Consider the following 24,374-nt stretch of genomic DNA (forward strand, 5'->3'; position numbering starts at 1 on the left):
GTAGAAGAATGAAGAAAAAATGAACTTGATAAAGAAAAAAAAAGACCAATCATGACTACTTTAAAAGCGGCAATAAAAGCTGACAAGCTATATCCCGAAAGATATTTTGAGAAGATTTTTTTTGTTTGGGGCAAATTGGGGAACAATATTCTTTTTTTACAAAAAAGTATGACAGACTAGTGAAAATGTGCCGTTGTCTGAGTTCATTCAGAATCAGTACATAAAGTGGGACGATGTGAATGCAAATTTTTAGGATGTCTTCTGAGAAAAAGAAGAAGAATGCACTGCGGAGTGCCCCCGAAATTATGCGCAGAACAGGAGCAACTTTGGTGTACGGATGAGAAAGAAGAAGAGATTTTTAAAGAGATGGGGCAGTAGAAGGAGAGAAAAAGAGAGTATAGGAGAAGTTGAGTGATGAAGAAGAAAACAAATTTCAACCTAGAGAGGTTTCAAAATGAAACAAGAGTTAGAAAAGTTTGTGCTTTCGCTTCAAATTGATCCTCTTCCACTCGGGCAACTTGTAGAATTCAATTAAGGACATCTTGAAGATATCCTCGAATGATCGCGTGGCAGATGTCGTTCCAAATGTTGTCTGCAAAAAAAGGGAGTCATGTCAAGCTAAACGTCAGATGCATATTCAATCGAAAGGTAATTTCTCACCTGTCAACGTCTTCCGGAAGGTTGGAGTTGGTTGTTTGGAGAATGAGTAGGTCGTATTGCTTGGCCGGCTTGCTCATGTCGGGGAGTGAAGAGCGAAGAGCAGCTCCACCAGCAGATCGAGGACCTCCAGCGGTTCCGGATTCGGTGATGGAATCTGGAAAATTGATTATGTTGATATGTTTCATACATTATTCAAGTATTATTCCCTATTCAGTGGTGGGACCAAGCTGATTTTATTCTTCAACTTTTAAGATTTAGACCCCAGCCACTCTAAAATTTTTTTACCCTTTGAATGATTTGTCAATTTTTACATATGAGAAAATTTCGAGAAATCAAACTCAAGGGCAAAACTTTATGAATGTGGAGTAGCTACCGACAAAGCTACGTGGTCATAAAAGTAAGCCACAAATGATGATCTTTATGAGACTGGCGTTTGAGACATATATTTTAAAAAAATGGAAATTTGTATGGAATTATTTCGGTTTTTAGGATGTTTTTTTGGCTCAGTTCTGAGATACACTCAAAAATAAAATCTATTCTTGATTTCTAATAGGTCTCTTTGATTTAGCTATTACAAACCACTTATTTTTGTCATTGTCACCAAAATATAACACCGAAAACCTAAACAAGGCCATAAATATCCTATTCATTGCACGTTTCATGTTATTCACCCCAAAAAATCCGGTATATTTTTTTTTCATTCCTCTCCATACTGAAAATTACGTGTGTTTGATTAATTTGAGTATTTTGAAATTTTGGTAAGCCGCGAAAATGGATTTTTTGTAATTCAGCTCACAAAATAAGGTTTTTAAAGTGCACCAATACAGGTAAACACAACGGTATCAAAATGTGAGCGTCAATTTTTTTCACAAAACGTTATATAGTTCTCAGTTTGTGAATCTGATCAAAATGCTTTTGATTTGTTGAATCCTTTTTCAAAAATATCTTTCTTCTCATATTATTTTCAGAGTACAATTAATCGGAGCTTTCACGTTATTAACATTTCGGTGTCAAATCCTCCCTTTTTTCAAAAGTTCTTTTTTTCACTATCATTCCCCCTCTCCCTTTCACGTACGATCCGAATAGTGACTGCTGATTGTGGTGTCCAAGTTGTCCAGCGACATGTTGGCGAACTCAATCGGAAGTGTGGCCGCTCGCAGCGTGTTGGCTCTGCTCTGATCTTCCGGAATGTGGAAGCACGGAAGCGTGTTGTTGCCGTGGTCCTTTTCGCCGCCTTGCCAAATGACCCATGGTCGTGGACGATTGAGATGACGAGATGGCGCTGAAAAAAAGACCGAAATAGAGGGAAGAGAATAAGTTTTTGCACTTGAAGACGACACGACAAGTGTGTACTTTGTTTTCCGGACCAGCCTTCTCTACTGACTCAATTAGAAAGCAAGAGGACCCCATAAAAAGAAGGATTCCCAGAAACGTACATGCATTAATTGGCACATCGTAACGGAATTTGAGATGTGGCATTTTCTTGCCAGATGGGGTTCGGCTTGCGTTTCTCGGATCCCAATGAAGTGGCAGTCTGCAAACAAGAGCCAATGAATATAATAATTATCTAATAAGCCAAAACGAACCTCTGCTTTTTGTGACTGTCTTCAATGTTTTGCCTGATGACGTGAGCGATTGAAGAGTCATTGTACTTCTCCAGAGTTTCGACAGTCTTCCGCAGTTTGTCCTCGTCAACCTTGTCACTCTCTGAATACTCGTCGTCGGAGATCTCGTTCTCGATGGAAGATGTGGAAAGTCTTCGCTTGAGCTCTTCGACTGCGTACGGGTATGGTGGAGCAGGGAAGTCCTCTCGCTCGATGGCTGGGAGCTGAAAAAAGAAATCTTTTAGAACCGAAAAACGACTGAAGTTTGGGACGGAGTTCCGAATTCTGAAAGTTCCGACCTGAATATTTCTGAAGGTTTATGTTGGAATTAAGTTCCGGTTGGAGTATTTCTAAATTTTCTTTCGGAACAAGATCTTTTTGGACTACGGTATCAGAGGCCCGACCGAAAAACTGCGGGTCTTGTGCAAAATTAACTTTTTTGATCATTTTTTGCGATTTTGTGATAGGGAAAGTGGAATTCCGTAATTTTCCAAACGGAATACTCTAAAAATCCAAAACGCCCAAATTTTGGCATTAAAACTGGATATAAATGACAATAAGAAGCTCAAAATACAAATCACATTTTTCCAAAAACACATATGCGGACTGTAGGAAATGGGTTACCTTTTCTAAGCTCCATAAAAATACCCCATTCGGGGATAATAGATTGTTAGGAGACTCAAAAGCCCTTGCAATTAATTTTCGAAAGAGTTTTAGACATCCTGGCTTTGCTCCAGCTACTCCTCAGCTCTCTTGGATTTTTCAAGTTTTCCTTCCGGACTTATAACACTATTCCTAATTCCGATTTAAATAATTTGAATAGCTCCAACTTCTCCTATTCGGACTAGTTTTCAGATTTTTCGGTAGAGGATCGGCAGACTCCACTGCTTGGAGCATTTGCTCACCTTATCTGGGTCAGGCACTTGCGCTGCTGGATAGTGAGCCAACTCAATTGGCTCCTCATTGTCCATATGTGGCGACTTTGGTCTTGGGATGTTCTTCTCCAAGTCCTCGGCTGAAAGTATTCAATTTCTCTAAATCGCCCCATAAAACAAAACTCACTGAGTCGTTGCATTCCAGTTTTGAGCATTGACAGTCTCGACTTGCGAATCTTGATTGGTCCCTGCGGTACATGGAACTGTGGTGCATTTGGCTCCTTGGCATTCATGACTGGATGTCTCAGGTAGGTTTGTTCCACTTCTGGCAACAAGTACATGTAAGCCTGATGCTGTCCAAAGGCAGACTGGTATTTTGGCTCATTTCTTGTAAGAGTTGCAGCACGGCCAGTTGTCTGAAAATGTTGTAAGTTGGTTGCATGTCAATATTGACTTGTGTTCTTCTATTATTATAATTTTTTCCCCTTTCTTTTCTCAAGACGTCGGAAAGTTGCAAATGAAATCGGATACTATTCCTTGCCGTCCGTTAGTAAAAACAAAATGAAATTGCATACCGCAATATTTTCAGTGGTCCGCGAGTGCTCACAAGACGGATGCCAGATCTCGTCGCCTTGCATATACATCTCTTCACCGTCACCAAAGTTTCGACCGCATCGTGAACAACGCGCGCAAGTAGGATGGAATTTGTAGCCACCAGCCTGTAATGAATGAATTGAAATAGAGAAGGAGGATTGAGATTGAGTGAATGGAATGGGATGGAATGAATACGACTGGGAAGGTCATATCAAGGATTAGTTTTTTTGTATCGTAAAATGAAGAATAACAAATGTCTGGTTTCAAAAGATTAGTGGAGGATTAGGAAATCGATTTCTTGCAAAAGTTGCTTGTAAAAAGACTACGAAGACTAGAATAAGCCCCCTGAGGGTAGTAAAAAGCTAAAAACGCCTGAATTAAAATTGTTAAACTGAGAATTGAATTTACGATGTTTAAAATTCTAGAAACGTAATATTTCAATTTCAAGAAAATACCTGAACTCAATAAAATCCAGAACTATAAATTGTCTTTTAATATACTTCAGTCCTGGTCACTGAATAAGTGAAAATGCTCAAGGCGCCCAAAACTTTTGATTTCTATTTTTTATGAAACTCAAACCAATTTATGTCATTTCAAACACTTTAAAATTTAAATTTCACAAAATTCTGAGAATTTTAGAATCGGAATATTCAGAAAATCCAAAATTCCGAACTTTTCCTTATCGGAATATCCCGAGATTTCGAAGTTTCGAAATTCCGCAATTTTAAAATTTTGCAATACGGTATTTTTGACATTTCGAAAAAATCTGAAAAGGCCATTTTGAACATATTTGAGCCCACCTAAATGGTTAACGTTAAACTTGATTATCTCAATTTTTGTGGAAGATATAAAAATTTGTCAATTACTGAAAAATGATCAATATTATGATAAATAATTTATCAGTTGTCAAATTTTTTTTTGAATTTTTACAATGAATCGATTTTCAGTATCTTCCTAGTTTGCTAAAAATCCTCATATCTTCATTTTCCCAGGACTCCATCCACTTTTCAAGATTATTCAACTCGTACCTGCAACACCTTTCCCGCAATAAACTTCTGACACTCGTAACACTTGACACCAAATTTCTCATTGTAGTCTCTGAGACACAACGGTTTTCCCTCGTGTGACATGTACTCGCCATGAAGAACTGCCGAGCATTCGCTGCATTTGAAACAGTACACGTGCCACGACAAACCGAGCGCGAGAAGTACTTGACCCGTGTGAAGAGCCTGATCGCAAGCGGCACATGCTGCAAGAGAGAAAGAGATGAATATATTATTATTATCATGACGATGCGTTGTTTGATACATGAGAACATCTCAAATTTCATTTTGTGGTTGCTGCGGGATGTGTGTGCGCCCTTGCCCCCCTTCATACCCATCAAAACGCCCCGAGAATAGCTCTTACTTGTTGGAGATCCAAGCGGCGAGATTTGCTGCAGTGTGGCATTCGCAGCTCCAGTCGCCGACGACACGTCCGTTGTACCATTTGATCTCTCCGGAGACTTGGGTGTCGCACTCGAGGACGAGACGTGCTGTTGTGAAGAAGTTTTGACTTTAAGCTCCTTGGAAGCGTCCAAAAAGTCTTCGGGACACAGCAACGCGTGTTCTGTTGTTGTGTAGTAGCCCGATTCGGCTAGATCCCGACCACATTCTAAAAAAAATTGATTGAATTTTTAAACTCAAAATTAAAAAAAAAACAAATACTTTTTTATTTGATTTTTTGGGCAAATATAACAGGGTACAACAATTTTAGGGTCATTGGGGTACAAACTATTTTAGGAATACAAAATCCTCAATCTCGGTATAACATACCTGAAAAACTACAAGTTTTGTACCCCCGAAATGTAAATTTTGCACCCCTAAATCACTTTGAACCTCTTTGAATCCCCGGATCGCTGTACCTTCCGAGTTATGCGCCGATTGTTGGCAATTTTAGCCATTTTTGAGAGTCTGAAGCTCGATTGTCAAGTTTTCAATCACTTTCAAAACATTGGAGTATGCGAAATAAACCTATTCGCTGATTTCTAAAAAACACATGTTTTTTCATGTTTTCAGTACTTGAAAAGGTGTCTCTCAGAAATCGACAAATACCTGAAAAACTAGGACTTTCCAAAAAGTTCTATGAACGCAACATTTTCAACCTAGGTCTGTTTTACTCGCTCCAAAATTTTCGACGTCATCGGAACTTCGGCAGCCGAGCTCCAGGGTCCTGATAATGGTCAAAATAATTTAAAAAACTGAAAAACTATGTTTTTGTATAATTTTTAAATTTGAAGTTTGTTCGTTTCTTCTCCATCCCACGAAATTTATTTTTGAAATGAAATAAGATTTTTTGTTACACCTCATCAAGTTCAAGTGTGCTGTGACTGCGGTAAATATTTACAAAGAAAGAGGGAGAGACAAATCGAAATTCGGGGTAAACAGTGCGATAAAATGCCGTTTTGCAAAAGGTCGGAGTTGCTTGAAACAACAAAAAAAGGGCAAAAATGTCTAAAAGGTCCCTCTCACTTGATTGAGCATCGCTGGATTGAGCATAAGCTCAGTCAAGCGATGACGTAGAATTCCGTGTGTGCGTTGTGCTCATATAACACTATAATCCTAAAATGTCTAAGATGAATGAGAGGACCAAAACTTCTTGCTTTCCTCTTCCTAGATTACGAAACGTTCTTCCCCCCCCCCCCTCCGTTTTCTCGGGAGGAAACACTATTCTGTAAACGAGGTCATTAAATGAAGGCCAGTGTGTCTCCCGGGGATCTTGTGGACAAGAACAATATGTGTGTAATTGAATTGACAATTTTTGAAAATTCTTTTTAATTTGGAACACCAATGCCAGGAATTTTGAGAAGGTATTAGCAATAGATGATATATGCTCACACTGTTCAAACAAAAACGAATTGAGATAACACGGAGAGAGGGAGAGAGTCTCGTTTGTATTATGTAATAAACACACTGGAACAAATTTTGGTGCTGCCTCCCCCTCAAAGAATCAGGCAAACATTTTGAAACACAAATACAACACTAGCACTTCATTGGAAATAACTCACTTTTGCACTTAAAGCAGCTGGTGTGATAGAACTTGTCATTCGCTTTGTAGGCGTCTCCTGAGCACTTTTTGCGACATATATCGCATTTTTTGCCTGAAAATAAAGTTTGATAAGAAGGGGAAATAATCTTTCTTTTTTTTGTTTGTTTCTTCTGTCTTCTCTAAATCTTCAACTAAATGGCAAATCAATCAAAGAAAAACTGTCAATCTTGATTTATTTATTGCGGAAAGAGGAAAAAGGACAAAAAAGATGAAAAGTTGCCAAAATTGTCGACTAGAATTCGAAAGCAGACAACAAAGAGGGGCGCCCTCTTCTCGCTTTTGTGTGTATGTTGCAGTTTGTTGCATTGTCTCTTTTCTGTTACAAGTTATAAAAGCTAAAGTTAGGGTTTTTTCTAGGAATATTGGGTTTTATTCATGAAAAAAGGATTATGGGAGTTTCTGGATTGGGTTTTTCAGAATTTAGAATCACTGGTAGATCAACAGAAAGCAAAGATGGTGGTAATATGTTTTGCAAGGGTTTCGTTATCAATTACCTTACTTTTAGTCATAATCTAATCAAGACGAGCCTAATATAACTCGAACCTAATTGTTTAGATTGTTTATCAAGGTGGACCCTGAACGGAAAAAAAACGAACCCATGGCAAGGAGGAGACGACGCGCAGTGCTTGCGAATAGTGGTGGTATAGAATAGCGGAGAGAGGTCTAAAGTAGAGCTGTCCGCCTACCCCAGCACTACTGCATGAGGCGAGAGAGGAGAGAGGAGCGGGGGACACGAGAACGAGGAGACGCAGACATCGCCACACTTTTCCGACGCCATTCGGAAAGCGAGGAAGGCAGCAAAGAGAGGACGAGGAGACACGCGATAGGGGGCACGCGATCGATAAATGCGGGGCCCAGCTGCGGCCCCGACGCCCCGCGCAACACAGCAAACGCTCTTTCTCTTTCTTTTTGTGTCCCCCCTCCAATTCACGATAAAGCCATTCCGGCCGTCTCTTTTCCTCTTCCACCCTGTTTTCTATCTTTCTTTCTTCTCTTGCCACTACCAATGCCAACGGGAAACAAGAGAAGGAGGACAGAGGAAGAGGAAATGCGAAAAAGGAGGAATGAAAAGAATAGAGAGGAGGAGGACACTGGGACCCCAATGTCTTGAAACCAAATTGAGTTGATTAGATGAGAGTTTTGGAATGGGAACCGACATCTTACTGTTAGACTTTGAGAGATTTGGGAAATGAGAATGGAAAAAAAAACATGGATAGTTTTTTCTCTATAAAATTCGGGTATCTTAGGTGTTATGAAAATCTTAGGGAATTTGCTTTTGACATTTTTCAGAAATTGTAAATTTGAAATCATTAAAAAAAACCCCAGAACTTGCGTTAGTCAAGTTCAGAGGAAATTAATGGGATTACGGTAATTCGAGATTTCCAGTTTTAGATATCTAGACGATAAGGCTGAGAGCTAAGCCTACAGTAATCTACAGAAACCCAAGAATCTTTTACACTCATAGAAAACCGCATTAACCGTATTTGTTCACATTTTAAAAACCATACGTGAACTTTGAGCTCAAATATCTCTGTTCCTATGAGAAATATCAAAAATCTGTCAACTAATAAAATATTGCTGATAGATGGATAAATAATTTATTAATTGACAACTTTTTGATATTTCTCATAGAAACTGAGATAATTGAGCCCAAAGTGCAACAGTAGCGTTAATTTCTATTCGAGCAAATACGGTGAGTTTGAAAATCAAGCTAAGTTAAATTTCCTTGCAAAATTCCTCTCACTCGAATTCCCAGCAAAATTTTAAACTTTATGCTGAAAATCGAAATTCCAGAACCTTACCTATAACAACGGTTAAAGTTGACAAACGTTTTCCTTTCATACAAAAAAATACAAAATAGGAACCCGGGGAAAAAGCAGCACATCTTCACAGACAATGTATTTCAGATGTGTCAAAAGGAACATCAGGCCAAAAACAGGCGGAGAGCAGCAATGTGTGGGACGAGATGTTACATTATTTCAGCTAATAAACAGGTCCCGAGGAGCAAAAACAAGCACATCTGAATAACATCTCACGAAACTTCTATATCTTTCCTGAAAAGACTTTTTCTCGTTCAAAAAAGAACAGTTCCGTTTGTATTCAATCTCCACTCAATCTCAATTTGTGTACCAATGCAGAATGATGGAAAATCGCGGGATGGCCAGGGATAATATACATTTCCGTTTCACAAACGTTTTCACTTGAAAATTGACCTGTGTTTGTTGTTATTCTTCTCTCTCCGTAGCGAGAATTGATATGAATGAGAGTAGTATACACAGGTTTCCGTGAAAACACACTATACAGCATTTGAACAAGGAAATATACCAAATTTTACTCATGCCAATCGAGGATTTGATATTCAAATTTTGAACCGATGAGCTTCGGCTTTAAAACGCTGACCATAGCGTTCTCTGAAGTGTGACATATGGCCAATTAAACTTCAAAGGGTGTGAAAAATGACAGCAGTTGGAAGGAGCCTGAGATGTGTAACATTTTGGCAGCAGATAACAAGTCTTGGGGGTTTCCGCCTCTTTTTTCTACCAACCACAGAGGGCCCATAACATAAGGGTTGGCTAATGAGGCAATCCCAGAAACAAGAAAATATTGAATTTCAAATCAAAAAAATTTCGACCATGGCAGGATTTGAACCAAAAGTTCCATTTCCATTTAATGACAGAATTCCAATTTTGGATCAGTTTCGAATGATTCCAGCTACAGTTATCTTAAATTTTACATTTTTTAAACATTTATATGAAATTCACAAAACATAATTTTGAACATTACATTAATTTTCTTCAAAAATATATGTATTTGAAATTCTCTGATGAAAAAAATCCAAAAAATAATTCAAAAAGTTTCGACCACGGCAGGATTCGAACCTACAATCTTCTGCTCCGTAGGCAGACGCGTTATCCATTGCGCCACGCGGCCACACGTCTCCTACTAGATCCGACATGCTAGACAAGCTAGTGAAGATGCCTCGAGTGAATTGAGAAGAAAAAATGCATAGAATGGCGCAACTGCTGTAAAATTCTGATTGACAGAGAGAAGACAGAAGAAAGAAGAAAAGAAAAAAGAAAACGGAAGTTCGAAATTTGAAACATTCAAAGAGTTTACTGTAGACCAAGAAACAACAAATCCCGGAAAAGCTGGGGTAAAAGATCCATTATCTTAAACACAACCACTTTTTCCATTTTCCAGAAAATTGAAACTTTCAGGAAACTCGGTATTGACTTTCTTTCAATTTGCAGCTCTACAAGAGATAAAAAATTGGTATCCATGCTCAAAAACATGTAATCCAATAATCCCGTTTTACTACATTATACTCTTATTTTTACAATTTTTTAATTAAAAAAATGAAAAAAAGTCGAACGATATGGTATTTTTGATTTCAAATAATCTGGAAATTCTGAAAAAAAATTCCAAAAATTTCGACCACGGCAGGATTCGAACCTACAATCTTCTGCTCCGTAGGCAGACGCGTTATCCATTGCGCCACGCGGCCACATGCACTCACTTGCATGAGAGGTGATGATAAAGCCATCGCATTTTCTCTCCTCCAACCTCCCGGCGCCCCCGTCTGCATACTTCAAATTTCTCTCAGTTTTCTTCTAGTGCATCGGCGTACCTAAATGTAAACCAAAATTTTAATTGCATTTTTTGACAAACTGCACATTTTGTATTTGGTTCGAACTGTGCGACCTACAGTAATCTAGAATTTCCGCAATTTTTTTCAAAAAAAATAAATAAACTTCAACGGCCTTTTCAGTCAAAGATCTCCAAAAGTATATTCATCAATTTGAACTGAAATAATTCGAAATACTGAATCTTTTAAAGCTTGATATCCTGAGAAATTTAACTGAAATCCTCAAAAACTCGATCGAAATCCTTATCCTCAAAAAATTGACTGAAATCTTCAAAAGCTTGATATCCTCAAAAACTCAATTGAAATCCTCAACAAATTGATTGAAATCCCTGAAAAATTGTCTGGAATCCTGAAAAATTTGACTTAAATACTCAAAATATTGATTGTAATTCCCAAAAATTGACTGAAATATTTAGAAAATTGATTGAAATGCTCAAAACTGTACCTGAATTCCTGAAAAATTCAACTGAAATTCTGAAAGATTTGACGGAAATATTCAAACAAATTCAACTGAAATCCTCTGAAATTTGACTGAAATTCTTGAAAAATTGATTGAAATCTTCCAGAAATTAACTGAAATTCTCAAAAAATTAACTGAAATCCGGAAAGTTTGGAAACAGTTCTTCAAAAAATAAAATAAAAAAGATTTCGACCACGGCAGGATTCGAACCTACAATCTTCTGCTCCGTAGGCAGACGCGTTATCCATTGCGCCACGCGGCCACATGCACCTTCTAGTGTGTAGCGCCAACACAAGGCGCCCACTCTCAACCCATGTTTCGCTCCTCTTTCTCTCTCTTCGGCGCTCAACCATCTCCACTCCTCGCTGCCATCGTGATGATGCAACGTGAGTATACGCAAAAATACGGCGAGGCGCAGGAAATTTGTTTTTTGCCCGAAATAGTTTAAAGTTCCAAAACGTGAATAGAGAACGCGACAGGCGGGGAGTGTAAATATTGGATAGCAAGACGTTTCAAGATGCATTAGACACTCATATAGGTCTCCATAATTGAAACAGTGTCTTTTGTCTCGAGATATGTTACCAGTATATGCCGTTTCGAGTTAACCGATCGGTCATTCTTCTTCTTTTTTCTTATTTTCTTGTCACCAATTTATCTCATCTGCGTTCTCGTTCTCCTCATCGTTCAACCTAAAACAAATTTTTATGTCGTTTCGCACGTTTTTTTATTTTATTTGATCCAGCCCAACACCCCGACATACACCTATTTGCATTGCATTCATCTATAGTCCGCGATTTTTCAGCCTGTGACCCAGACATTCTGTGTTTCAATCTCTGCTTTTGTTATCAACGTTCTTCTTTTCCCTTCAATGAAAATTCTTCTGGCTAGTAGTCTTCTTGCCGAAAAGAATCTGATAAGGCAGACCAATTGTCTTCTTCTTCTTCTTTTCCTCTTTTTCTTTTCCAGTTCCAAATTGCAAATTATCAGTTCCAAATTGCCCATTTATCAGTTCCAAATTGCCCAACTCCAAGCCATTTTTTGAGGCGGCTGCTCACTTGTTTACTATCTTGCTCCCTCTTGTGTATGTGAGAACATTACTTGTACGCGCAAAAGGGGAAAATTTTTTCATGTGTGTCATAATTATTCCCCCCCCCCCCCCCTCTCTTCCTACTCGCTGCTGTCCATTTTTTGCTTCTTAGAGACACCAGAGATGACAGAGAATTGGGAGCCGCTGGTGCCCAAATGCCCTGGGCCCCTGTGTTGACTCTCTGACCGAAAAATAGGCTGTGAGGAGGGAGAGAGTGACGGCATGCACTCTCCGCTAGCGCATGCACTATTTCATCGAGACTCACTTTTCTGCGTCTTCCGTTTTGTCACTTTCATTCAACTTTCTTGTTATTGTTGTTTCTTCTGGCCGGTGTGTCTCTCTCTCCTCTCTCTGTCGCTCACTTGGCCTCTTGGTTGTCCTCTCTCACACGCAATTTTCTGCATATTAGATCATTTATTTTGCCATCATTGCCCCCTCTCACTTCTTATTATTTCAGAGAAACCAGGACAAGTTCAAACCATCAGTCATAATAACACATATATCGTGGTCTTTGCTAAGTAACTGCCTTCAAAGTACGAGAAGGTGAGTGACCAACGGCATGAACATATTTGGTGTCTGTCAGATTACTGTAGCTTAGCCACTCTAGTCATATTTCAATTTACCATGCAAACCAACAAACACCACATAATTTGTCCGATTATAGCAGTTTATACCGCTTCCGCTGCCACTGATCGCCATCTCCCTCTTCGCAGTATTGCATTCCTTTTTTCTTCCACCTCTCCAAACAATTTATTGTGATTTGTATGTATGCGCCCTTTTCTGTTGCCTGTCTGGGACCCTGTGTTGTTTGTAAATGAGTGTGATTGAATGAGTAATCGTTTGGAACCTGTGGTAGGGTTACGGTAGTTCTAAACTTTAAGCTCAATTATCTTGACTCCTATTGAACATACGAACAAATTGTCAACTAATAAATTTTATATCATGATATCAGTGATATTTTATCAGGTGACAATTTTTTGATATCTTTCACTGAAAATGAGATAATTGAGCTCAAAGTGAAAGCTTTGGGTGGGCTTCGATAAGAGAAAATACGGTATTTTGAATGCCTGTTGTTTATTCTCAACTGTTTTGCACGTTTGGAAATTCTTTTGAATATGCAGTTGCCATTGAAATGAAATACTGTAACTAATGAAGGGTACTGTAAGTTTAGAGACACTGCTGTTTGTCAAAATGTATAGTAGTTCGGTAGAAACGTGCACTGCATAATGCTGTGGTAGAAGTACTGTACTTCCAAGAAACCGTCTGATTGTACCAGTGAAGGTATCAACAGTAAAATGATTTTTTACAGCAACCCATCATAACTCATCAATGAGTACAGTATCAAAAAACTGCTGATGCTGACGTTTTTTTTATTATGAGCATAATGTAATTGATACTGTACGATACTGTATTTGATACTGTACTTGATACTGTACGATACCGTATTTTATACTGTATGGTACTATACTATACGATACCGTACTCAATACTTTACGATACAGTACTTGGCTCCGTTTGATACCGTACTGGATACTGTACAGAGCAGTACTCGAAAATGTAAAAATTTTCAACGTTACAAAATATCAGACAAAACACTCAGTTCTGACAGAACTCACGATTTTGGTACAGTAGTAAAAAAACAGTAATCAAAAATACAGTACTCTATGTATACTGCAGCCAAGTTTAGATACAGTACCTAACCACAATTTAAAGCTTGTTTCATTTTCTTTAATTTTCAAAATAATAAAACCCATGCCGTTTTTTAAAGTACCGTAGCCCTGTAACACCCCGCGCGTGCCTTAATTGGATAGCTCTCACAAGCTCATTTTTCGTTTTTCTCTTATTTCAGCTCTTAGGAGTCATATTTATTTATTTTCTTAGAGCTTATTCTAGAGCCTAGGAGACTCGAATATAGTTATCGTATCTTCTCTAATAAACGGTAACCTAATTCGTCAACTTCATAATCAATTATCTCGTTTTCCCTTACAGGAGTCGAGATAACTGAGCTCAAAGGTGACGGTCAGTGTGGGCTTCTTTTTTTGCTCTATCCAGCATTTTTACTCCACATACCACTTTTCAAAACACACGCGCGCCCTATTTATTTCATGCATGAGTTATACTCTAGCGTTTTTTTTTGAGTATCCAAGCAGCTAGGATTGTATTCTTTTGCTTTTGCACGCCACCTTCCAAGAATAAAGAGTCTTCTGTTACCAGGATACGTGACATGATTCGTTTTCCCTTTCATTTTCTAAACAAAATCACCTCTAGTCTTTTGTTTCCGTAAACAACGGAGCTTTCTGTTTCCCACTACTTTCTAAACATTTCGGATAGAGTGAATTCCTCTTTTGGTTCTCGGCATACTGTACCCCTGGATTTATAAATAAGGGAATATCCTGCCTACGCAGCAGGAAATTGACATTTCTTATAATGCATAATCCTTTTTCTCATTTCCTAAATTGTTCGAATGTCTGCCCTTCTCCATCCTAAGTCTAGATTATCTTGTAGTTCTAATTTTCGTAATGGACTTCTAATCTTGAAATTCTCCTTTTCATAAGACAACCTCTAAAGATTTTCTCATTTACATCCCCAAACAAAAGCTTCTTGTCACACTTGGCTCACATTTCTATTTTTAGCCATCTATCCTTTGCTCTTTTCTCATCTTTTTATGCATTTCAGTTTTATTTTATGCTTACTACTCTATCATAAATAAAACATCAGACTTCACTTTTCTAGGCTTGTTTATGGCTAGAGTGCGACATAATCCTTTTTTTTTGTGGGAATTTATTTATATTTATTAGAAAATATACTGTAGCTATTTTTGTTATGAACTTTATTTTCTCATTGAATTCATAAGAAAGCAGAAAGTTAGGTGATTACTGTAGTTTTGGAAACAAAAAACCATTACATTTTCAAAATGGAATAGTGCAAACCAAATACCGTAATCTCTCTAATTGAGTTGGACCATGACAATCAACTATTAGCAAAGTGTTCTTGGTTCGTGAAAGATATCAAAAAACGTAGAGTTGACAAAATATCGTGATATTATGATTAATGTTTTTAATGAACAATTTTTTGATATCTTTCACAAGAACCGAGAAAAACTGCCTTAAAGGTAACGTTCAGGGTGCAACTCTGTGTGAGAGTTATCGGTACTATGATATTTTCTCTCGAAAATATGATATTTTCTCTCAAGATTATGAAATTTTCTCAAAAATCATAAATTGTATGTTTCTGATTATCTAAACTAACCGTAACCGAAATAAGATCTATCATTAAGGAAATATCACAACTACAACTAACATCACATTTTTCGATTTGTTGTTTATCACCTGTCATTAGAATTTCTTTTCTACCTCAAAATAGCAATTGGAGTTTTCTAATTTCCTAACTACCGTAACCAACATGCAACTTGCAATTGTGAACAACAGAAACTACTAATTTCCGATTTCTATGTTTATCACCTGTCATGTGCAATCGGTCCATATCTGAGAAGCATGCGACTTTTTTTTGGGTGTTTTTTAGCTTTCAATGAATGGAATATTTTACAAAATCGAATTTTCCGCGTCAATATTCTAAAAACTCTTCCTTTGGAATATACAACAATTTTTTGGCTAGCTTCCACTTGACCCATGCCTGTCGTAACACTTGTGAAAAAAGCCGCCAATTCTTGAGAACGATCTTCATTATATTTAGTTTTGAGTTACGGTCCACTTGACACTCCAGCTGTTGGTAATATGTCTTTGAAAAATTTTAAAGCTGTTGCCAAAATAAATCTTTTCGATGATTAATTGCATCCGAAAAATTTAGAACTACGTCTTTACTGTATTCACAGCAAGTATTTAATCATTAAACGCCTTTCACATTGATTCAGCGAAAGAGAGACATCTATGTGCTTATTGTTTCACAACTCTTCGCTTCCCAATTTTTCCAGCCAAACGGCACCCAGCTCATTCTCGTTTCTCTGTGTCCTCCTTTGCGTGCGCACATACTATCGTGTAGACTATATGCAAGTGTTGCTCACAACAGCTGCATATAGCGCCCGTGTGTTGATTATGTGTTTTATGCGTTTCAGTATCTCTGTGCCCTATTATCAAAGAACACTCAACTCAGCCCAACAGCTTCCGGCAAATGCTCACGAGCTTACAGGTTTGCATGAACAGTAGTTACAGATTACTTACTAGTTGTTTCGCTAGTTTGAAACAGTTTCATCTCTGTAGAAGTACGCTATTGTCGAGTGTGTGATTCCTATTAGCATAGAAAAAGCTTAAACGAAAAATTTTTTTTGTTGTTTCCCGACTCTTCGCTTCTCACTTTTTTCAGCCAAACGGCACCCAGCTCATTCTCGTTTCTCTGTGTCCTCTTATGAGTGCTCACATAATATCGTGTAAACTATATGCAAGGGTTGCTCACAACAGCCGTAGCTCCCGCCCTTGTGTTGTTTATGAGTTACAGTATTATGAGCTCTGTTCTATTAACAAGAAAATCTCAATTCCGCGAAAGAGCTTCCGGCCAATGCTCATATCATCATAGAAGCTCTTACTGGCAGTGGTGAGTAGCACCCCTACAGTTTTCAGGCTAGATTGGAGTAGTTGAATTTCTATAGATGCGCCGTTTGGTGTAATTTGTGATGCCTAGTTGCATGTAAAGGGCTAAAACGATATTTTCAAATTATTTACAGTTGTGTTTATTTTTAAAAATAATGCGTTAGGAACTGTGAATGAATACTGCAGCTACTTCTCACAAACTCAAGTTTTTTAGTAAACAAATAGAAACGCAGACTTTTCCAGTGATTACCGTAATCACAAAAATTAAGAACTTTCATCAATTTCTCGATGTAAAATACTACAAACGGAACACCGTAACATCTCTAGAGTTGCACCATGACTATTAGTTTTCAGCGAATCGCTCGGCTCTTGAAAGATATAAAAAAAAAGTTGACTGACAAAATATTCTCGGTATCATGAACCTTTTGTTAGTTAATCATTTTCAATATCTGTCACAAAAACAGAAAAGAGATGGCTCAAAGTCAACGTTTAAGGTGCAACTCCCTTAGAAAGTTAAGGAGACTATGACATTTTTTCTCTAAAATATGACGTTTATTCATAAATAAAATCGTATGTTTCTGATTAGTGGTTTTCTCTCCTTTGTTGAAATAAATAAATTAAATAAATTAAATTAAATTTCTTAACTACCGTAACCCACATAACATTTTACGATTTAAAAATATCACAGCTACCACTGAAAACCCATTATTTTTGCTTTCCTATTTATCACCTGTCATTAGAATTCCTCGTTCAAAGTATCAATCGGAGTTTTCTGCTTTTATTACTACCGTAACCCACGTGTAACCAACAATTGTGAAAAACAGAGAATACCAATTTCCGATTTGTCTATTTATCACCTCTCATTAGAATTTCTGCTTCAAAGTAGCAATTGTAGGTTTCTGATTTCCTAACTACCGTAACCTGCGGATGACCTGCAATTGTGAGCAACATAAAATAATATTTTCCTATTTCTTTTTTTATCACCTGTTATGAGCAATCCCACCATAGCTGAAAAGCATGTGACTTTTTTGTAGTATATTTTTTGGTTTTAAATAGATGGGATATTCTACAACAACGTATTCTTTTTCGCGTCAATACTGCTAAACTCAATTTTTGAATATACAATTTTTTTTGGTTTTCACTTGACCCATGCCTATGGAAAAGAAAACTTGTGAAAGAAGCCGCCAAATTTTGAGAACGATCTTCATTAGAATTTTTTTAGGATTACTGTCCACACTTGAAATGTCAAATGTTGGTAACCTCTTCCACTTTCAAAGCTTTTTACCAGCAGTTGCTGAACAATCTTGCCTTCAAATCAATTGTCAATCGCCTTTTCGATTAATTCAGCAAAGGGATGTCGAGTGTCTCTGTTTTCTCTTGCCGCCGATTTCAATTCTACACCTGAAACACTCACTTTCTAGCACGACGGCTCCTGAAAGCTTCTATGTGTTTATTGTTTCACTCCCCAATTTTTTCAGCCCAACGGCACGCCGCACATTCTCGTTTCTTTGTGTCCTCCTATCCGTGTGCTGTGAACTAAATGCGGGCCGGGCCTGAGGAAATTTTCAAGGCCCGGGCCCGGCCCGGAAGGCTCTGTGTCAAAAATTCTGTATTTTTGAGCCAAATTTTGAGCTCTCAATATATGTCTGATCAAAAAAGATCGAAAAAACTCGAAAAAAATTTTTTGGTCGAAAAACATCACATAAGGGTCCCCCCTTATGTGTTTTTTGAAAATTTCGAAACTCGTGAAATGACAGGCCCGCCGGGCCGGGCCTCCGAAATTCCGGAAAAAGCCCGGCCCGGCCCGGCCCGTTACAAGTATGTTAAAAATTGTTTTTTTGTCAAGACTCTTGTTTTTTTTTTTACGCTACTATCCCGTGACTCACAGCCAATTGAGTATTTTTCAGAATATTCTCAAATGGTTCCAATGATATTTCACGAATAGAGCGGTAGTGTTGTGACTATCACAGTTAGAACTACTGTATCTAGTCTAAACACCCGATTAGGAGACTATCTGATTTTTTTGTAACAAGAACCTGTAACATTCATAGCTCTCTGGACGTCTTCGGGAAATATTCACAAGTTCACACCTGCTCAACTTGTCTGAAAATCTGTTTGCTTGTTTCTCGCACGCTCGTTTCTTTACACTATCGCCAGCGCCGGCTGAATGGATGGATACACGCGAGCAGGGTTCCAGAAAGGCCTTTGTCTGTATCATAGCAACCGTTTCATCGGACGATCGGCTAGTGCGGCGCACTCAGACTTCTTTAGGTTCTCTACTGTGAGTGCGCGATTTTTTTTGTTTCATGACTCCGTGCTTCCCAACTTTTTCAGCCAAACGGCTCGCCGCTCACCCTCACTTCTCTGTGTCCTCTTATGAGTGCTCACATAATATCGTGTGGACTATATGCAAGTGTTGCTCACAACAGCCGCAGCTCCTGCCTTGTGTTGTTTATGACTTGTATGAGTTTCAGCATCTCTTTATTCTATTCTAGTCCTTAATCTCTCACTCTGACACGACAGCTCCTGTGAGCTGTTTATTGTTTCACGACTCCTCGCTTCCCAACTTTTTCAGCCAAACCACTCACCGCTCACTCTCGTTTCTCTGCGTCCCTGTCTGAGTGCGCACGTACCGTCGTGTGAACTATATGCAAGTGTTGTTCTCACCAGTAGCAGCTCCTGCCCTTGTGTTGTTCATGAGTTTCAAGAGCAACAGTGAGTTTCACTATCTCTGTGTTCTATTAACAAGAAAAGCTCAACTCCGCCCCATAGCTTCCAGCTACTGTTCATATCAGCATAGAAGCTCGCACGGGTAGTAGTGAGCCCTTCTGTTTTCCAGCTAGTCTAGAGTAGTAGACCTTTCATGAATTGGCTCAATCATCTAGCTTTTTATCGTTACATGAGCCTAAATAATATTTTTAAGACATCAGGCCGAACGGGCACATAAATTGGAGGGTGTAACAGTTTGAGGGGTACAACGGGGCAGTCTTGTGGTGCGAAATCCATCATTCGGGTGTAGGATACTGTCCCATAACTCGCAGCCCAAAAAGGATTTTCCGGGGAAGGCTCAAATGATTTTTATGACGTCATACAAATAGAGCGGTGACTATAACAGTTGGAACTGTTATCCCTATTAGTAATACTCGATTAGAATGCAATTTCACTTTTTCTGATAACAAAGCATTTTCCCGGATTTTGACTGTAACATTCATAGTTTTTTGGAAGCATCCGGGAAGCTTCCACAACGTCATAGCAGCTTTAGTTGTCTGAAAAGCTCTCTCTTCGCACTCTAGTTTCTTTGCCCTCTCGCCAGCACCGTCGGCTAAATGAGTTGTCTGTATTATATCAAACGTTTCATCTTTTGATCGACTAGTGCGTCGCACTCTAGCTTCTTTCGACTCTCTACTGTGAGTGCACATAGACTATCTCGACAACTCCGATTCTTCACATTAATCTCATACCCTGGCACGACGACTCCTATAAGCTCCTGTGTGTTTATTGCTTCACGACTCCTCGCTCCTCTACTTTTTCAGTCAAATGGTTCGCAGCTCACTCTCGTTTCTCTGTGTCCTTCTATGCGCGCACGTACTATCGTGTGAACTATATGCAAGTGTTGCTCTCACCAGTAGCAGCTCCTGCCCTTGTGTTGTTCATGAGTTTCAAGAGTAACAGTGAGTTTCAGTATCTCTGTGTTCTATTAACAAGAAAAGCTCAACTCCGCCCACAGCTTCCAGCTACTGTTCATATCAGCATAGAAGCTCTCACGGGCAGTAGTAAGTGACAGAGCTTCTGTTTTGAGTTACTTCGGAGTAATGGACGTTTCGTTAATTTGCTCAACTATATTGCCTTGTGGCATGAGATTAGCCTGAATTATATTTGTCGGATGTTCGCTGTTATGGGCACGAAAATCAAGGGGTAAAACTATTTGAGGGTATCGCAAGGTGAATAGCGGTTAAGGGCTTTGCACAAGTGCATCTGATAGGTTTTAGGACATTTACTTTTCATAATAGTCTTAAATGATCCCGACTAGATTTTACAGATTGAGCAGTGTTGTAACTATTACAGTCATAACTAATATTCCTATTCTTCAACAGACAACCTACTTGCACTTTTTGGCAGCTTCGCTCACTAGTAGTTGTTTCTGGAAGCATTCTAGAAGCTTCCACAACGTCACAACAGCTCTAGTTGTCTGAAAATCCGCACGCTCTCTTGTCGCACTCTAGTTTCTATGCCCTCTCGCCAGCACATACTCAAACGAGCAGGGGTCTAGAAAGGGCTTTGGCTGTATCATAGCAACCGTTTCATCGGCAGATCAACTAGTGCGGCTCACTCTCGCTTCTTTCGATTCTCTACTGTGAGTGCACAAAGAATATTTTCAAAACTTCGATTTCACACCTTAATCTCTCATTCTGGCACGACAGCTTCTGTGAGCTCATCATTGTTTCTCGACGCTTCTCAACTTTTTCAGCCAAAGGGCTCGCCGCTCACTCTCGTTTCTCTGTGTCCCTGTTGCACTATCGTGTGAACTATGCGCAAGTGTCACAGCAGCTCTAGTTGGCTGAAAATCTATTTTTTTTTTCGTTTCTTGCACTCTCGTTTCTCTGCATTCTCGCCAGTAGCATCGGCTGAAAGAGTGGATGCACACAATGAGGGCTCTAGAAAAGCCTTTGTCTGTATCATAGCAACCGTTTCCTCTGTTGATCGACTAGTGCGGCGCACTTTAGTTCTTTAGACTCTATGCTGTGAGTACAAGGCTTTGCATGTTGTTGATGGAAGCTCGTGACTGTGTAGTGAGTGTAAGTACTAGCTTCTCAAATGGGTTTTTGGGTCTGCTCAATTGTTTCATAGCCACCTTAAAGGTGCTCCGAGAATTTTCCGAAGTCTGATCATGCTCCTCCTCTAGTTATATCTGTGTTCAGAGCATTACAGCATTGTCTCAGAAGAAGTTGTCAGTGTAATAAGCCTTATTTTGGTTTCATTTCTTTTTTTCGTCTGGGATCATGACACCTTTTCTCTTATTGTTCGCTATAGTTTTCATATCTCAACAGACTGGGAACTCAAAAAATTTGAATTCTTTTCCAGGTCACCACATCTGCTAGGAATTCAATTATCATGAGCGTGCAAAATCCGGCCATACCGAAAGAACCGGAAATAGCGGCAACATCGCAAGCGGACGTTCGAGGTAATAGGGCCAATTCGGCAGTTAGATCAGACTTGTCATCGCCGGAAGGAGGTTCTTCCATGGAGGCCAGTCCGGTAAATGTTCCAGTTGAAGCTTTGGAAAATGCAGCTGAAGCCGAAAACGCAGCTGAAGCTGAAAACGTAGTTGAAGCTGAAGACGCAGCTGAGGCTGAAATTGAAGCACCTGTCGAGAACCCTGAGCCACCAAACGAGGAGCCAGCAGCACCAGCCAGACCGGTTCCGAAAGTGTAAGAAACCTTTTTTTGAAGGTAGAATGAAATTTCGATATTTCCAGATACCCGAAAATTGTCAACAAGCATCATTTGCCGTTCCCAGGATTCAAACATTTTGCAGAGCCCACTGACAAGTGAGAAAATCCATTAATTGAAAAAAATTTCTAAATAACTTTTCAGAAAGCCCGAAATCGCTTACTTCATTGACGATGGAACCAAAAGTTTCTGGGAGGAGCTGAGAAGTGGAAAAGTGGTTATTTGTAAAAACGCGAACATTGAAGAGTTTGGAATCGAGCTCCCAAAAGGAATGACTATTGATACAATCGAACAGATTCTCAAGGATCATGAAGGTGAGTGGAATGTCGCTAGACTGGTTTGAAAAAAATCAATTTCCAGTTCCAACGCCAACATTCAGTGTTCCGAACCTTGCCACTGACACTAGAGACACTATCACCCTTCACAAATTGATCAAAGCTATTAAAGCAGACGGTTCGGAGGGATACAATTGTCTTCAGTTTGAGACTTCCAAGAACGAAAAGTATCTAGATTACTATAGTCCAAAATCAAAACATATTCTATTTGTAGACTGAGCGCTGTAGTGTCTATTCCACTGTTTGTCAAAGGATTGAGCATGACTCTGGAGTTGAAACGTAGAATTGACTCTTGTCTCAAAGAGATTGAAAAACAGAAACCATCGAAAAAAGGGATGACCATGCAGGCAATCAGAGCTGAAAAAGATTATTTCACAAAGCTCTTGGAGATGATTCCAACCTATGAGAAGTTCTTCATTCTTTCAATGCGCAAAGCTTTCACTGATCTTCACATCGACTTTGGAGGCACTTTTGTGTACTACTATCTCCTTCAGGTATGCCTTCCAGAGACCAAAATATGCGAATTTCCCATTTTTAGGGTTCCAAAACCTTCTGGGTTGCACCATACAACGATGAGAACCTCGAAGTCTACAAGCGCCTTGAGACTCTGAACCAAAGAGTTTGGCAGTCGGATCCAGAGTTCTTGAAGACTTTCGAGAGAGTCGACCTGACTGGTGGGGACCTCGTCTTCCTTCCAAGTGGAACTCTTCACATGGTGTACACCGAGAAAGAAAGTCTCGTTTTCGGAGGAAACTTCCTCAGTGCACAGAATCTTCCGCTTCATTATGAGTGAGTTAATAATAATACTGTCAATAGAAGCCCACTCTATACACACTTTTTGAGTTAAATTATCTCGGTTCCTCCAGTAGATATCGGGAAAGTTTCAATTGATAAGTTATTTATCATAATGTCACCAGCGTTTTAACAGTTGACAGTTTTTTGATTCATGGGAACCAAGATAATCAAGCTCAAACTTGACAGTGTGGAGATCTAATACAGGGTTTACGGTATTCGAATAATCAAAAATTTTTGGACAGTTTCGAAAAGTATTTTGATAGTATTCAAGTATTGTTTAGTGCGTTGTTTCAGGGTATCTTAGGTTTTCAGCAAAAAAATGTAAAATGGATCGTATCTTTAAAAAATCACATTTAAAAACGGGAACATAATTCGGAGGGTACAACAATTCGGGGGTACAACGAGGTACAAAGCGGTTTAAGGGTACAAAGCCCACAATTCGAAAGTACAAAATTTGCCTTTTTCAGGTATTTCGTATCCCCCGAATCGAGGATTTCGTGCCTCAAAATTGCTTCGTACCACCAATGACCTCAAAATATTTGTGCGCTCTGAATTATGTGCTTTAAAAAAGCGAGGTCTCAAAGGGATTGTAATTCCTAAACGGTCCTAATACGGAAAATAGTTATTTCGTTCTGATTAAATTTAATTCTTGAACAATATTATTTCAGAATTGTGAGAATCGAGGAGAAAACCTCCAAAAAGAACATCAGATTCCGCAATTTCTGGGACATCCAGTTTGCTTTCCTGAAGCACTGTTACTTGGATGACGTGAAGAGCCAACATGCGGCCGGTGTCAGAAACTACGAGAAAGAATTCAGAGAAATCGGGCAAAACTTCTGGAATGAGTTGAACACTCGACGTGGCAACAGCAATGTATTCTCAACTTCCGAAAAGAGCAAGGTGCTCGATGAGCTCGAACATTTCTTGGTGGGTTAATTTTTTTAATTTGTTATAGATATACACTGTTTCAGAACCAACAAGGAAAGAACTGGAAAAGATCCCATGATGAGCCATGCTCATCTGAAAGTGCTGCAAAGATGGCGAAGTTTGAGGAAGACTAGCCTTTTTGCTCTACACTTAACATCTTCTTCATGGAATTTGAACAAAAATCTAATCTCTAATTTTTTTATTATGCATTGATACTCCGGCACTGTTTGAAATCTAGTTTACCTGTTTTTTATTAATTTTACCCTTAATCCATCATTCAAATTTCAAGTCCTGAGAACGACGCTGGGAA

General features: G+C 38.9%; 2 protein-coding genes and 3 non-coding genes across 5 annotated transcripts; 1 reads left to right on the forward strand and 4 right to left on the reverse strand.

Annotated features, from left to right (window-relative positions):
• Positions 1 to 466: 466 nt before the first annotated feature.
• Cbr-unc-115 lies at positions 467 to 7,329 on the reverse strand (the record flags this gene model as incomplete). Its single annotated transcript, XM_045239346.1, has 12 exons — positions 467 to 592; positions 669 to 814; positions 1,736 to 1,942; positions 2,097 to 2,194; positions 2,247 to 2,488; positions 3,170 to 3,279; positions 3,327 to 3,555; positions 3,715 to 3,858; positions 4,762 to 4,982; positions 5,141 to 5,386; positions 6,780 to 6,872; positions 7,320 to 7,329. The coding sequence occupies 12 exons, from the start codon at positions 7,327 to 7,329 to the stop codon at positions 467 to 469; spliced, it is 1,872 nt and encodes a 623-aa protein (XP_045096144.1).
• A 2,349-nt stretch (positions 7,330 to 9,678) lies between these two features.
• On the reverse strand, positions 9,679 to 9,751 carry CBG28777. The gene has a single exon. It is a non-coding gene (tRNA).
• A 501-nt stretch (positions 9,752 to 10,252) lies between these two features.
• On the reverse strand, positions 10,253 to 10,325 carry CBG29077. Its single transcript has one exon. It is a non-coding gene (tRNA).
• A 790-nt stretch (positions 10,326 to 11,115) lies between these two features.
• Positions 11,116 to 11,188, reverse strand: CBG29002. Its single transcript has one exon. It is a non-coding gene (tRNA).
• Positions 11,189 to 19,205: 8,017 nt separating this feature from the next.
• CBG17159 lies at positions 19,206 to 24,198 on the forward strand (the record flags this gene model as incomplete). Its single annotated transcript, XM_045239347.1, has 11 exons — positions 19,206 to 19,272; positions 20,091 to 20,330; positions 20,623 to 20,744; positions 21,640 to 21,986; positions 22,034 to 22,105; positions 22,152 to 22,321; positions 22,368 to 22,509; positions 22,557 to 22,836; positions 22,881 to 23,131; positions 23,806 to 24,064; positions 24,109 to 24,198. The coding sequence occupies 11 exons, from the start codon at positions 19,206 to 19,208 to the stop codon at positions 24,196 to 24,198; spliced, it is 2,040 nt and encodes a 679-aa protein (XP_045096145.1).
• Positions 24,199 to 24,374: the final 176 nt, after the last annotated feature.

Source organism: Caenorhabditis briggsae, assembly GCF_000004555.2.
Source record: "Caenorhabditis briggsae complete genome, chrX, whole genome shotgun sequence".
Taxonomy (NCBI): Eukaryota; Metazoa; Nematoda; class Chromadorea; order Rhabditida; family Rhabditidae; genus Caenorhabditis; species Caenorhabditis briggsae.